At 41.6% G+C, this 16,176-nt stretch overlaps 1 protein-coding gene across 2 annotated transcripts in view; it reads left to right on the top strand.

The window, feature by feature from the left end:
- LYRM4 (LYR motif containing 4) overlaps positions 1-16,176 on the top strand; it is a 144,701-nt gene that overhangs the window by 63,755 nt on the left and 64,770 nt on the right. Inside the window, exon 3 of one of the 2 annotated variants that reach the window (XM_059688523.1) lies at positions 13,296-13,470. The exons of the other annotated variant lie outside the window; for it this stretch is intronic. Coding sequence (XP_059544506.1) covers positions 13,296-13,391 — 96 coding nt within the window. The 3' untranslated portion in view covers positions 13,392-13,470. Of the gene's footprint in view, positions 1-13,295; positions 13,471-16,176 lie in introns of those variants that run through there. 2 annotated transcript variants of the gene reach the window in all.

The following is a 16,176-nucleotide window of genomic DNA, read 5'->3' as shown; positions in this document are numbered from 1 at the left end:
ACCCCTTGAGTGTGTCACCTGTGGAGGTGGTTGGCTGATGCTTCAACATGGTCTAAAGCCGTCCATAGGGTGTGCTGCTTCTGGGGCCTTCCAGGAAGTACATGCCAAGATCAGCTACAGCAGTGTTCTGCCTAGGGCCACCCGACTTGAGCTACAAAGTGATCTGCAGATGACTGCTACTTGTGCTGGGATTGGAGGTGCCCAGGAGAGGCTAAATTGCAAACCACAACCAGCTGCTGCTGGTGCTGGGTCTAGGGCAGCCGTGGGCAAACTACGGCCCGTGGGCCAGATCCGGCCCGTTTGAAATGAATAAAACTAAAAAAAAAAAAAGACCGTACCCTTTTATGTAATGATGTTTACTTTGAATTTATATTAGTTCACACAAACACTCCATCCATGCTTTTGTTTCGGCCCTCCGGTCCAGTTTAAGAACCCATTGTGGCCCTCGAGTCAAAAAGTTTGCCCACCCCTGGTCTAGGGCCACTTAGTGAGAGGTACAGGGCATGCTGAAGCCAGATGCTGCTTGTTTGAGAGATTTTTAGGGAAGTTTGAAGCATGAGCCAAGACAGGCCTTTCACATGGAAAAGCCACTGGAAACAGCCTCGGTGGGCCTACAAGTTGGTGGAGTGGGGTCTCAGGGAATCACTAGGGCATTGCTAACTGTGTGAGCAAGGTTGATGGAGTCTCAGATATGGAATTTGCCTGCTGGCTCTGTGTGGGGAGAGCTCATCAAAGGAACAGTTGCTTCTGCCAGCACTTTTGTCTTGAAGAAAGCTGCCCCTCCAGCTCTCACCCTGATGGCAGACACTTTAGTTTCTCCCCATATGTACTTGGTGCCTTTTGAGCTACTGCCCCAACACTGGAGCTCAGAGGAAGTCTGAATAAATGTGTGCACAAGACCTTTAAGAGGAACTGCCCTCTGTCTCCCTCAGCCACAATCCCCACTAGTTTTAACAGCTAGAGTTATGGGTACTTCTCTTCCCAATCCTAGAACCCTGGACTGGGGACTCTTGTATGGGGCTGAGAATTCTTGCTTGTCAGGAGGAATCTCTGCAGCCGAGATATCCCTCCCAATTTTTATCCCACCAGCCTAGTCTGTGTCTCTGCCTCTCCTACCAGTTTCAGTATAGCTTCTTTATGTCCTTAGTTGTAGGACTTGATTCAGCTAGATTTCAGGTGACTCTAAATGATGGTTGTTCTGGAGTTTAGTTGCATTTTGGATGTAGTTGTGGGAGGATAAGAGTCCTCCATTTTAAAAATATATTCGAAGATACCTAAAAACTGCCATTTTCCTTAGGTTCTGGCTTGGCATACACTCTTCACTTATATAGTCGGGTCCAACTAACTCAGGCACTTGGGCCACCCTTTAGTCAAGTCAATGTTTTTTGACACCTCTTGAATATTTTCCTTATTTATCTTATCATAAATCACTAGTAAGCATTCTGGGGGTTTTCTGTAGGAATTTACTTGAGGTTCTGTTAGATATTTCTGTTGAGTAGATGCTCATCTGTTTAAATAATCTTACTTTAATGTGAAAGCATCCTTTGTTTCCTAGCAGCCTGATTTCCCTCGGTATTTATACAGGTTAGGTGTGTATTGATGAGCATTACTCTCTAACTGCCTGTGTCAAAGCACTCTGGGAGGCTCATCAATCTTGTGTTTTTTAATTGATATCAATAATGTGTTTGCATTTATCAATATTTCCTAATTGCTAAGTTGTAACACAGGAACTTCTATAATAAATCATACCCACAGGTATCTTCAGACATTAGGGCTTAAGGTTTCCATCAATATTTCGATGTATTATAAATTGTTATGAGGATTTTTCTTTTATGAGAAAGGGGGAAATGTGTAGCAAGAGATAAAGAGTTGCGTCAGTGTCACCATATAATATTGTTAAAGTGTCCTATGAATCCAGTGAACATATAGGAAAACTATTTCCCAAGCCAGCACAACACATTCTCATAACGCTCAGCGTCACCAGCCAAATGAATGCTAATGTGTCTCCCTGAGAGTGATGTGCTGTGCCAAGGCTCTTCCTGAGAAGAAATTTGGATGGAAGGATAGTGAGGACTCCTATGAAGAAGGAACTGCTATCACCTCAATTTTTAGAAGAGGCAGTTGAGGCTTTATGAGCTAATTTACTTGCCCAGAGTCAAACAGTGACTTTGCCTGGCTGGGACTCAACCCAGGCCTATTGAAGTCCATGGCTAGATTCTACCTTTCAGAGGCAAACTTTACCAAACCCAAACAAGATGGAGACCCAGGATTCAAAAACTAGATCCACATCATTTGTTAAGCAGTTGAAGGCTTTACAACATTTGGCTTTTTTTTTTTTTAATTGTTAACAGTATTACAGATGTCCCCATTCTTCCCCTTTTATCCCCCTCCACCCGGCACTCGCCCCACCCCAGGCCTTCACTGCACTATTGTCTGTGTCCATGGACTGTGCATATATGCATATAAATTCTTTGGTTAATCTATTCCAGCTGCCCTCCTTCCTTCTGAGATCTGTCAGTCTGTTCCATGTATCCATGTCTTTGTACCTATTTTGTTCATCAGTTTATTTTGTTCATTAGATTCTACATATAAGATGTTTAACTTTTTTTTAAGAGACAAGTGTGAAAGGCCCAAGAGGTCTGTCCTCATATACCTGGAAAACCATCACAAGCAAGGTTAGATGTCTTCTGTGCATCCATACAGCAGAGTGGAGCCAGTCCTCTGACCAGCCGAGAAGCAGTGTTGTAGAGTAGATAAGAGTCTGGACCCAGAAGCCACACTGTTCCCGACAAATTCCATTTTATCCACTGCCCATTCTGCAGATTCAGACACTAGCTTTAATTCCAGGAAGTACATGCAGACCTCAAAGATAATCCTGGTTCAGTGTCAGACTCCTGCAGTAAAGCAAGTCACAAGAAGAAGAAGAAGAAGAAGAAGAAGGAGGAGAAGGAGAAGGAGAAGGAGAAGGAGAAGGAGAAGGAGAAGGAGAAGGAGAAGGAGAAGGAGAAGGAGAAGGAGAAGCCACACTCCCATAGAGTCATCCCAAATAAATAAATAAATAAATAATAAATAAATAAATAAATAAATAAATAAATAAATAAATAAATATCCCAGGTTCCTTTCAAGCCTCCGCCCCAGTCTGGAGCCCAAAGGGATTGAGTCCAAGTAAGTCTGTGTGCTGGCCCTTTAAGAGGAACTGCCTGGGTCTCCAGCAGCCTCCATATCACTGAGCCACAACCCCCACTGCTTTTTGCAGCCCTAAGTTATGGGGACTTCTCTTCCCAGCTCTGAAACCCTGGGCTGGAGTTCTGGTATGGGACCTGGACTCCTTGTTCCTTATGGGAGGCCTCTGCATTTTACTTTATTGCTTTTGAATTTTACATCATGTTAAATTCCCACTCCAAGATTACAAAAATGCTCTTTTATTTTCTTCTGGTGCTTTCGAAAATACTTTTTTAGGTTTAATTTTTTATGCATTTTGAATTTATTTTGGTATAAGAATGGAGGTAAGTACTCAGCTTAACTTTTTCTAAAATGATAGCCTCTTGTTCCAATACTGTTTAATAAGTAGACATTTTTTGTCTTAATCAAACTTACCAGGGCAGAATAGCTTCAATTTCTTCCATTTCACCTCATAAAGAAGCCACCATCATTTCTACCAAAGTTACTGGTTCTGCTTTGCTCTCAGCTACCTCAGTTTCCTCCTGTGGAACCTTGCTAAGCCTGCTTCTTCTGTCTGCTTTCCTAAACCCTTTCTTTTCCCTCTCCACTGGCTTCACTGGACTCCTTAAAGCACATTCCCGCCTCTCACAGCCACAAATACTTTGGCTTCTGCGTTTCCAGGTCCAGTTCCTGCCCAGCTCATTTCCTTTTCACTTCTGCACGGTTGCTTACACACATGAGCTCTACTTCCATGAGCTCCACTTCCATGCCAACTGAAATGGCTCTTGAAAAAGTAACTAGACTTTTGATTGCCACAAGCAACATGTATGCCTTTGTCCAGTTAGACATCTCAGCAGCATCTGAGCTCTGACTGGCCCCACTCTTGGAGATTCTCTGAGCTGTTGGAATCTCACTCCTCACTGCCAGTCCTGTTCCTTTGCTGGCTGGCCCTCTTCCTCTGTCCCTTTAAAGCATAGGCATGTCTCCAAGTCCATCACCAGCCACTCTCCCTGAGATTACATCCACCACCATGGCACATCTGTCCCCTTAAAGACAGCTCTCGGATCCGTCTCAGATCCTTGCATCTCACCTGAGCTCAGATATGAAAACCAGATAAACCTTTGTTCAGATCTCAGATCTGGGACTTACCAGCCCTGTGATCCTTAGGAAACCACTTACTGTCTGTCAGCTTCTGAGTAGCCTGTTTCTCCTATTGGGCCCTGGGTTTCTCATGGGCAGAAACCAGATCGTACTGTTTTGTGTTACATTTTAGGTACTAGAGTTTACCTTATTGAGGCCTGTGTTGTGTCAGGTGTTGTACTGTAGGCTCTATGTAGATCACCTCTGACAAAGTCGGTGTGTGTTTGTATTCACTTTTCATTTCTAGCCAGAGATATTTGAAACCAAAACTCAAATCTCCCCGATATCTGTTGGTATGTCTCCAGAAGCTTAGACTGTTTCAGAGAGGCAGGCTGTGTCCTGGGAAAATTCCCTTTGTAGCCATTTTAAATGCCTGCTCTTTCCCTCCACCCTACCTTGCTGGCTCAGTCAGCTTTCCATCCCTGCTGCCCTGAGTACAAGGCAGGCATGCATTCATTGCTCAGTCACCCGCACACACAGCTTCCTCTGTTCCTTCACCCATTCACTCATTCATTAAACAAATATTTATCCTTTGTGCCACACTTTCACCCAGGCATTAGGAATTCAGTGGCCTTTAGACAGACACAGCCCTCAGGCCAGGAGGTGAGGAGGAGGGGACAATTTGAGGTAAGGCTTCACACTAGCCAAGGAGCAAGTAGGAGTTAGCTTTGTGAAGGCAAGAGCACTAGTCACCAGAGATAAGGGCTTGTAGAGATAAATTGCAGAGATAAGCAGGAACGAGAGACCTCTGAGACCTTGCAACCCACACTTGAGCTTTATCCTGAGGGAAGGGCCTTTCGAGGTTTAATAGGAGGTGCCACTTGCCTTATTTTCAGCTCCCTGTTTTTCTGCTGATTTCTGCACAGATCGTCTGTTTACTTATTGCCCTCTGGAAGTGCCTTAAGGGCAAAGGTTGTTTCTTTAACACTGGAACCTAGAGTGGTGCCTGACCCACAGAAGGTGCTCAGCAGGATTTGATGGGTGGGTGAATGAATGAATGTTAGAATCCAAGGTATATGATCAAAGGAAAGTCATTTTCCTTTAAAGAAAAAAAAATACCCCATGAACTCAAGAGTTATTTATATCTTGTTTATTTTCTTAGGAGAACCAGATCCTTTTTCTAAACACCAGATGGCTTAAATTAGTTTATTAAAATGTTAATAAGGTTGATCTTTATTACATGTAAAGCAATTCCTTTTTGTGTTTATAGGATTTTTAACAGCAACTCCACAGAGTAATATCAAGCCTTAATAGAAGTGTGAATACCAGGTTGTTTAATCCCTATTGCCTTTTAAAGAGGAAAAAGAAAAGTATAACTTTATTCTTTAAAAGAGACAGTGCCTACAATGTGGACATTTAAGAAAATATATCTGCAAAATCATTTGTCTTCAATGCAGGCAAGTCTCAAGACAAGAAAATTGACTATTTTTAATCCCTTCCATAAAAATTCTTGATACACAAGAAAAGAAAATAATACTTTGGTTCTTATTATTCTTTTTTTAAATTTTTTACTGATTTTAGAGAGAGAGGAGGAAGGGATAGAGAGAGAACGAAACAGCATCCATGTGAAAGAGCATCATCGATTGGCTGCCTCCTGCACGACTCCTACTGTGGATGGAGCCCGCAACCCAGGCGTGTGCCCTGACTGGAACTGAACCCGTGACCTTTTGGTGCATGGTATGACTCTCAGTCAATGAGCTACAAGGGCCAGGATTGATTCTTACTGTTCTTTTTTAAAATATAGTTTATTGATTTCAGAGAGGAAGGGAGAGGGAGAGAGAGATAGAAACATCAATGATGAGAGAGAATCATTGATCAGCTGCCTCCTGCATGCCCCCTACTGGGGATCGAGCCCGCAACCTGGGCATGTGCCCTGACTGGAATTGAACCTGGGACCCTTTAGTCTGCAGGCCAGCGCTCCATCCACTGAGCCAAACCAGCTAGGCTAGGGTGATTCTTACTATTCTTAACAACTCAAGTAGAACCTTAAATAAGATCCAGTTGTCAGATTCTTTTTTCCTGCCTTTTTTGTGTATTTCTAGTTACATAGACAAAAGATGAGAAATGACCCCAACCATAAAATTATTTTCGTTGCTACTTCATAACTGTAATTTTGCTACTGTAATGAATCGTAATGTAAATATCTGATATGCAGGATGTATTTTCATTGTTACAAATTGAACATAATTAAAACATAGTGATTAATCACAATAACAATATGTAATTATATATGTTTTCCAGGGGTCTTAAGCAACCCCTTTGAAAGGGTCGTTGGACCCCCAAAGGGGTCGAGACCCACAGGTTGAGAACCGCTGCCATAGAGGGTGGAAAGCGCTGGGAGCCTTTCCTTTATACATCATGGGAAAGGGCAGAAATTCCAAAGCAGCATGTATTTTCTCTTTCCTGGAGGCATTACCCAACAAGAAATACCATTCTCAAATGCCTTTCTAAATAAAGGCAAATTAGCTGTAGGTTCACATCTCTCACATGGAGACTAAACTAGGGGAGGAAAGGCAGAGAGGAAGAGAAGCCTTTTAGTAATGAAATAATGTGTGTGCCAGGTATTTGCTCTTAGGATCTAAGATTTATGCTTTCATTATCGTCTCTACAACTGTATGTGGCAATTCCTAGATTATAAAAATAAAGTATACATGCAGACTCAATCTTTTCACAATAAAAATCTCTCTGTAAGATTAAATATTCTCTTAGGTTATGGCTTCCTTGAAAATTGGTGCATTTAAACTAAGGAATATAGAAGGCCCATTGATGACAAGCAAACATGGCCACTCTAGTTACTGTACTTTATTTTTCCACACTGGTTAAAGGCAGAATCTAAACAGTGGTTCTTGAATAGATCATATCTCAGAACCACTTGTTTAAAATACACATACTCTAGTGCAGTGGTTCTCAACCTTCTGGCCCTTTAAATACAGTTCCTCTTGTTGTGACCCAACCATAAAATTATTTTCGATTCTACTTCATAACTGTAATGTTGCTACTGTTATGAATCGTAATGTAAATATCTGATATGCAGGGTGGTCTTAGGCGACCCCTGTGAAAGGGTCGTTCGACCGCCAAAGGGGTTGCGACCCACAGGTTGAGAACCGCTGCCTAGTGGGTGGTTCTGAGGATCTGGATTTCCTAGACAAAGCCATGGCTCCGAGCTGCTAAATAAAGACACATATTTCATACCTCTAAGGCAGTGATGGCGAACCTATGACACGCGTGTCAAGTGACATGCGAACTCATTTTTTTGGTTGATTTTTCTTTGTTAAATGGCATATAAATATATAAAATAAATATCAAAAATATAAGTCTTTGTTTTACTATGGTTGCAAATATCAAAAAATTTCTACATGTGACACGGCACCAGAGTTAAGTTAGGGTTTTTCAAAATGCTGACACGCCGAGCTCAAAAGGTTCGCCATCACTGCTCTAAGGTATTTAATGCCTTTTAATATCCAGGGGGCCTATGGTCATGGGTAAGTTTATTCTCAGTTTAATGACCTATTTATTAATCTTGTATATCCAATAATTACAACTTTAAAATGGATCTTTGCTAATCCGGCCAATGTGGCTGAGCAGTTGAGAGTCCACCCATGAACTAAGAGGTGGCTGGTTTGATTCCCAGTAAGGGCTTATGCCTGGGTTGCAGGCTCGATCCCCAGTAGGGGGGCATGCAGCTTACAGAGTGCAGGAGGAAGCTGATTGATGTTTCTCTCTTATCTATGTCTCTCTCTATCCTTTCCCCTTCCTCTCTCTAAAATCAATAAAAATATATTAAAAATTGACCTTTGCTAAACATTTAAGCATTGAATGAAAGCTAAACTATATTTTCTTAACCAACTTAAAAATCATTCACTAAGTGGAGAACCTTTTTCTGCCAGGGGCCATTTGGATATTTATAACATTCGAGGGCCATACAAAATTATCAACTTAAAAATTAGCCTGGTATATTTTATTAACTCATTCCTAATGCGTTGGCAGGGCCAGACCAAATGATTTCTCAGGCTTTATATGGCCCATGGTCCAGACGTTCCCCTCCCCTGCCATAAAGAGTAGCTAAAAATTGCAAAAGTAGTCATCACAAAACCAATGACTGCACATATACTTCAGCCGAAAATAACAACGCTCTTGGTTTAATTCAGGTATTCATTATGTGTACACAGCATCCTAGGGTTTCAGAAATGTCACATTAATTAATACCCAACTCAGTTTTAATAGCAAAGAACAAGAATACAGGTACCTGAGTTTATCAGGATCTGCAGTAGGTAGTAGCTGATTCCTGGTCAACACTTTGGTCCTCAATCTGAGCTGCCATTTTATGTGTAAAGTTCGCATGTTATATCAGTGTGACTTTGTGTTTATATGGGTGTGTGTGTGTGTGTGTGTGTGTGTGTGTGTGTGTGTGTGTGTTGCTTTGATCAGTAAGAATGACATTAGCAGTAAGGAATAAAGAAGACCCATATGATAAAAGGAAATGTTCTCTTTTGAACCTACCAAGTCTAAGATGCCAGCCTTAAAACTTCTAGAAACATCCAGCAAATGTTGGCAAATACAGACCGAGAGCTTAAAAGCCAATTAGAATAGGATATTCAGGTTTGGAAGTCATCTGATGAAAGGTGAAGAAACCTTGAGACTGGACTGTGTTGCCTAGAGGGAGCAGGCAGAGAGAAGAGCCCAAGAGCATTCGAGGGAGTTTTGAGGCATGATGTTGGCCATATCCATTACTTACCGAGCGGCTCAGCAGGAAGCCTTCTTGGGAGAGGCAGCCAGGGGGCCATTTGTAATTCTGAGAGCAACTTCAGTGGGAGAGAACAGAATCCGCAGAGCAAGCTAGTGGTCCAGAGACAGAGGCACTAAATGTTGAAGAGAAGTTTGGTAGCAAAGAGCAGGAGAGAAGGGAAGGAGAATAGAATAGATAAAAAGACATATAGGATAATTCTGAGGCAAAAAGGGAGAAATTGAAGCTCACATTTTCTTTTTCCTACGTTGTCATTCATCTTTCAATCTGGTTTGTGTTTTGAGCTGGTAAAAACTTATAATTATGTAATCAAATATATAAACAATTCCTTTTTTCATGAAAATTCATTCATTTTACATGGTCCCAATCCTTTTTAAAAATGTAAAGAGCAAAACTCTGTATAAACTTAGGGTTGTAAGATTGATGTGTGTTGTCTGAGAAGAGAAAATGAAAAGGATTTGTGACAGTAGATGTGGAGAAAGTGAGGGGAGTACATTAAGATTTGGAATGAAACCCTAACCAGTTTGGCTCAGTGCCTGCAGACTAAAGAGTCTCAGGTTCAATTCCAGACAAGAGCACATACCTCGGTTGCAGGCTTCATCTCAGTCCAGGTTGGGGCACATGCCGGAGGTAACCAGTCATCATGTCTCTCACTCATTGATGTTTCTCTCTCTCTCTCTCGCCCTTCCTTCTGTTCTCTCTAAAAATTCAATGGAAAAAATATCCTCTGGTGAGGATTAACAAAACAAAACAAAAAGAATGGGAATGAAGATAAGGGCAACAGACATGGCAAAGTTAAAGTTGAATCAGCAAATAGCCAGTCCTATTTTGCAACATTCGGGAACAGATAGAGAGATTGGCAAGGAGAATGCAGCAGTAGAAGTCTGATGAGGCAGGGTTACCCAGGCAAGCATCACTGCAGTGACAAGTCACCAGGCCCCTGCTGAGAGGGACCAGTCAATAGGAGGACTCATTAAGGAGGAAGAGCAAGCTTGAGGATGACAGACTGAGAAAAGCAGAAGGTTGGGAGATTGAATGAAGGTCAGGGGCTTGGGTGTGTCAGTGAGATTCAAGCTGCAACTTAAAGGTAGGGGACATTAGTAGGCAATGAGAATCATCTGATTTGAGGATATGTATAAGCCAACATGTTTGCAAGGTTAGTAGCATGGATGCTGAAAGGCCTAAAAATGCTGGCAGCGGAATGAGTGGACAGGAAAACTGAGCTAGGTAGGGATGTCAACAAAGGAAGGAAATCAGTAGATTACAGCTACAAGTTTAGAAACAGGGTCAGACCACATTGTACATCTATGCTGCCACACATGGTAGCCCCGGAGAAGGTGGAGTAAGCAGGTGCTATAAATTTCAGGAGAGTCCAGAGGTTTTATAGGTGCCTTTACGAATTATAGGCTCTTCAGATTTTCTCAGTAATCATCTCCTGGACGGTGCTGGTGTCCTCAGATTAGCCCAGTAAGCAGTTCTATTTATGTAGCTGAATCATCATTTATGGTTTGTGTTCAGACTTAGCTTGCTTGTTTCTACCTGAGACACTGTGATGTGTGGCTAGAAGTAAAGGAAATTGATTAGCCTGTGTGCCTGGCATAATGAGACTCCATCTGACATAACCACATTCCTGTGATTAAGCACAGTGAGAAATGGATGGTAAGCCACAGCCAAAAGTATATTATAAGCATCATGAGGAATGAGATTGTAAAATGCACCTTGTATGGCTGTTCCCCCCAAAAAATTAAACATAAAATTACCATATGATCAACAATTCCACTTCTGAGTATATACCCAAAAGAACTGAGAGCAGAGTCTCAAAGAAATATTTGTATAACCATGATTGTACCAGCATTATTCACAATAGCTAAAAGGTGGAAATAATCAAAATGTCATTTGATAAATGGATGAGCAAATGTGATATATGTGTACAGTGGAATGTTATTCAGCCCACCCTGCACTTTCTCCACCTTCTCTAATCCACAACCCCTCAGGGGATGTCCGACTGTCGGTTTAGTCCTGATCCCCGGGATCAGCAGTCAGGCATCCCTCTCACAATCCAGGACCACTGGCTTCTAACTGCCCACCTGCCTGCCTGCCTGATCACCCCTAACTGCCCGCCGCCCGCCCCCCCCCCCAGCCTAATCACCCCTAACCGCCTCTGCCTGCAGCCTGATCACCCCTAACTGCTCCCCTGCTAGCCTGATTGCCCCTTACTTCCCCCCCTGCCGGCCTAGTCGTCCCCAACTGCCCCCCTCTGCTGGTCTGGTCACCCCTAATTGCCCCCCCTGCCAGCCTGGTCTCCCCTAACTGCCTCTCCTGCCGGCCTGGTCACCCCACGCAGCCTGATGTTCAGTCATTTGGTCATCCCTCACTAACCCCGCTGCCAGCCTGGTCGCCCCACACAGCCTGCTATTCAGTCATTTGGTCGTCTCTTACTCACCCCCCTGCCAGCCTGGTTACCCCATGCAGCTTGCTGTTGGACGTTTCTGTGATGGAGTCCCGGACAATTTGCATATTCCTCTATTAGTGTAGATTAGCTGAGCATAAATAATTTTTGCAGCCACTTTGGTGCTAGTAGACATTGGAGTGAATTACTAATAGATTGTCTTTCTGATGGTTAAAAAATGGTGCTCTGTGTCTGTTATGAACTAAATGTTTGTGCCCCTCCAAAAATCATATACGGAAACCCTAAGTCCTCATGTGATAATAGTAGAAGATGGGGCCTTCCTTTGGGAGATAATTAGGATTGGTAAGATCATGAGGGTGGGGCCCTTGTGAATGGAATTAGTGCCTTTATAAGAATTCCGAGAGAGTGTGCTTTCTCTCTCTGTTAAATGTAGCATGCAGCTCGATTTGAAGTGCTCAGTATTCATTTCTCTGTTCCTGTTATTTTACAAGCACTACATAAAGTCTCTTTTGCACATGATCATAAAAAAAAAAATACTGTTTTCTGATTTTCAACCTCTTTTTACTTAACTGTCAATATTGGGGTTTAAATTTGTACAGATTTTTCTTCTTGTTCCTGAAGTAATTGATATTAAAGCTAAAAGTGATGTCATTAACTTTTCCTTTTGGAAGTTATCAGAGAAGGGAATTACTTGCTTTTAGCCATTAGAAAGGTAGTTTGATTCGTAAATGATATGTATGCTTTACTATATATGTTATACATCAGTTTTTAAAAAGAATAAATTTTAATTCTATCAGATTTGCAATACTTTTATTTGGATTAAAAGTTAGCATTGAATAAATTAAATATTTAGTAAAGAATGCTGGGTGTAGAGGGAGGCCACATGTCAGCACTGAATCGCATTAATGGTGTCACCTCGGGCCTCGGTCACCTGCTTCTAGCTAATCCACAGTAATGCTTATCCTCAACATAGCTTCCTTCCAACCTTACATTGGGCATCACTTTCCTCTTAGTTGATCCAGGCTATCTTTTAACACTGTCCTCATTACTACATTTCTCCTGAATTCCATCGGCCAGTGATTTTAAACCTGTGTGCCGCCAGGATTTTTAAAACATTCAATACCTGAGTATCCAGTCAGTGCAGTTACCTCTTTTCCTTTGTCAAATTTAAAAACGACAACAGCCAACACAACAATTCTGATGTGAATGAATCAAATTATACCTATTTTTTGTAAGATTGGCAAAAAATAGAATATATTTTTTGGTGCACTGCAAAATTTTAGTAGTTTATGTGTGCTATGAGATGAGAAAGATTGAAAATCACTGCCATAGGCGTTAGGGAAGGGATTATTGCACCACTGCACGTAATTACTGCCACAGGAAGGTGTGAGCCAGGGAAAAGAACAAGGTTGCTCTTTCTAGTTCTATCTATACTGGTGCTTTGCTTCAGGCTGCAATGTGGTGAAACAGGAAGGATGTGGAACAGGAAGCCAAAATGGAAAGGCTAAATCTTTTCAGTCACTTTTACAACATCACAGATTGCCAAAATATGAAGTCTATCCATATTTAAATGTCCACTTAAGAAACATTGATATAAATGATTTTGTATCTCTTATACACACACACACACACACACACACACACACACACACAATTACTGCTGCAGAAAACAAAGAGTTTAGTTTTAGAAGCTTTTTTTATTTTTTTCAGAAGAGTTATACTTAGAAATCCTAAACAATGATTTTTAAGAACCATACGAGAATTCTACATCCGAGTGTTAGTTTTCAAATAATTCACCTTAAGAGCCTGTCTGTTTACCACAGTAAACTTCCTTTTCAGAATTGGCCTAAGTTCTGGTTTCCAGTGCACATAAGAAAAGTGAGTAGTGCCCTGACCGGTTTGGCTCAGTGGATAGAGCATCGGCCTGCGGGCTGAAAGATCCCAGGTTCAGTTCCGGCCAAGGGCATGTACCTTGGTTGTGGGCACATCCCCAGTAGGAGGTGTGCAAGAGGCAGCTCATCGATGTTTCTTTCTCATCGATGTTTCTAACTCTCTATCCCTCTCTCTTCTTCTCTGTGAAAAATCAATAAAATATATTTTTTAAAAAAAGAAAAGCAAACTGAATAGTATTGTGGCTTCTTTTTTCATACTTGACTCAATCACTTTTAACTGTTTTCAAAAAGTAAATCTACCTTCAAAGGATGAAACTTTGCCAACACCGACAACCTACAAACAAATGTATGAGTTACATTCAATAAGTATTGAGTACCTACTGTGTTGCCAAGTGTTATGTTGGACACCAGAGATATAAGATAAATAGACAATTTGAGTTCTTATTGTTAAGCTGCTGACAATCTTAGGGTAAGACAGACATTCTCACAAACAATTAAATACATACTGAAAAGTGGTGGCATATATGGGTATAGCAGGAGCCCAGGAAGAGGAGTGAGTGGCTTTCAGGAATGTTTTGAACAAAGACATTCTTTGAATGCATTATCTCCAAAAATGACAGTCTTGATGGAGTATGAAATCTAGTATATCTCTTGAAAATTGTCATTTCCTAATGATCATTTCTCATCTCTCTATAAATGCATTTGACCTGACTTGTTTGCAATAATAGGAAAAGTCACTACTACGTATTCATAACTTATTCTGTAGCCCCTCAAACAGTTTGAAAAAGATAATAAGTTAGAGCATATTATGACTTTAGTTGAATTTTATATTTTTGCTAGTCATTGAAATAACCTGGTTCCGTAAGGACATGTGTGACAGGTATGGCTAAAAAGATGAAAGAAAGACTTAAGTATTCCTCAAGCCGGGGCAGTAGGAAAGAAACATGTCCTACCAAGCCAACAAGGGAGTTTGGGTCTAGAGCCAAATTAAACAAGCACCCTTCACTCGGATGATAATTGTGTTGTCAGCGAAACCTGTATGTCACTGAATTATGCCCTCAGAAAGGCAGTCGGTGCTTTAAAAAAGAAATCGTCCTGAAGAACAGGGGTAGTGTTTTCTGGTCAGGTGATTTAGTTCAAAGCAAGGACATGATTATTCCTATCACCATAATGGAACCTCTTTCTGAGATCCTTATGAGTACATCAACAATGCAATTTAAGGAAAGGCTTAAGAAGATATAGTAAGTAACAGAGAAATTTCTAAAAGCATCTGTGATTTTTGCTGCTGAAACAAACATTTCAGTAGTGGTCACACCTGTCAAGAGCACAGATCTCTTAAACACACAAAGAAATGGGAGAGCTGATAGTTATTCAATTATTGATGATGCAACTGTAGTATCACTTCCACATTGTTCCTTCATATTGCCATTCTCGTGTTTTATACACATTTAAGACATTTACGCAGTCAGGGAGGGATATTTGAGATATTTTCAAAGAGCCAACAACCCTAAGCAGAATGAGTGCTTGGGAACTATGTCATTTAGATCATTAAAGAAGCATATTCCTGTGTACAACACTGCTCCTGTGTGATTGGTTATGTGATGGGCAATTTGGGAAGACACCAGGTTTCAGGTTTCTCTGCTTCCATGACAACATAGATAAAATTCTATTCTCCCATTTTTGGAAATCTGACTCATATTCACCCAAAACTTTAAACCACTGTGAAATAGGTAATCAGCTGACATTAATTTCATTTTCAGTAAGTTGGAAACTTCATTTTCAAAGGCAAATCTGTCAGATCATAACATTAGCAAACTTCTTTTGGTGCTTTAGCCCTCAGGCACAGTACAACCAAGGATTATTTATAAACCACAGTAGGAGCTCCAGTGGCGCAATCGGTTAGCGCGCGGTACTTATAAACCACAGTATTTATCAGAGTGAAAGCTATGAAAACCTCCTTCCCGTTGGCTCCTGAGAAGTTGAGGAACAGACTGCAGACAGTTGAATATTCAGTATGAAAACGTTAGATAAAGCTTACTAGTAGAACCAAACAACCATTTCAGATATTTTCTTAGTATTACTCGGGCCCTGTTCCAAAGATCTATCTCTACCACCAAACCTCAACAGTGTAAAACAACCACCATATTTACTATACTCACAGATGGATCAGGAATTCTGATGGTGCACAATAGGAATGGCTTACCTCTGATTCATGATGTTAGCCTCAGTTGGGAGCACTGCAGTGCTGGGGATGACTGAATTGGCTGGGAGCTGGAATCACCCGAAGGCTTCATCACGCAGGTCTGGAGCCTAGGCTGGAACCAGCCATGACTGTTGAACAGAACATCTCCACATGGCCTCTCCATGTGGCTTGGGCTTCCTGTCATCATAGCAGCCTCAGACTTCTTATACCGTGATCAGAACTACAGAGGACAGTGTTCCTGAGGATAAGACACCACTGCATGGCCTTTTGTGACCAAGCCTGAAAATCACATGGCATCACTTCTGCCATATTCTATCGCTCAAAGCAGTCACAGGCTCAGATTCCAGGGATGGGGACATAGGACTCCCTCCACTCCCAGTTCTCAATTGTAGGAGTGTCACAAAACTTGTGGTCATATTTTAAAACAACCACAGCATAGGGAATATAGTCAGTAATCCTATATAATAAAAGGCTAATATGCAAATCGACCAAACAGTGGAACAACCGGTCACTATGAGGCACACTGACCACCAGGGGGCAGACACTCAACGCAGGAGCTGCCCCCTGGTGGTCAGTGTGCTCCCACAGGGGGAGCACCACTCAGCCAGAAGCAAGCGCAGCGGTG

Source organism: Myotis daubentonii, chromosome 3, assembly GCF_963259705.1.
Source record: "Myotis daubentonii chromosome 3, mMyoDau2.1, whole genome shotgun sequence".
In the NCBI taxonomy this organism is placed as follows: Eukaryota; Metazoa; Chordata; class Mammalia; order Chiroptera; family Vespertilionidae; genus Myotis; species Myotis daubentonii.
Note: the sequence above shows the minus strand (reverse complement) of the source record. Positions and strands in the feature narration are given on the sequence as shown.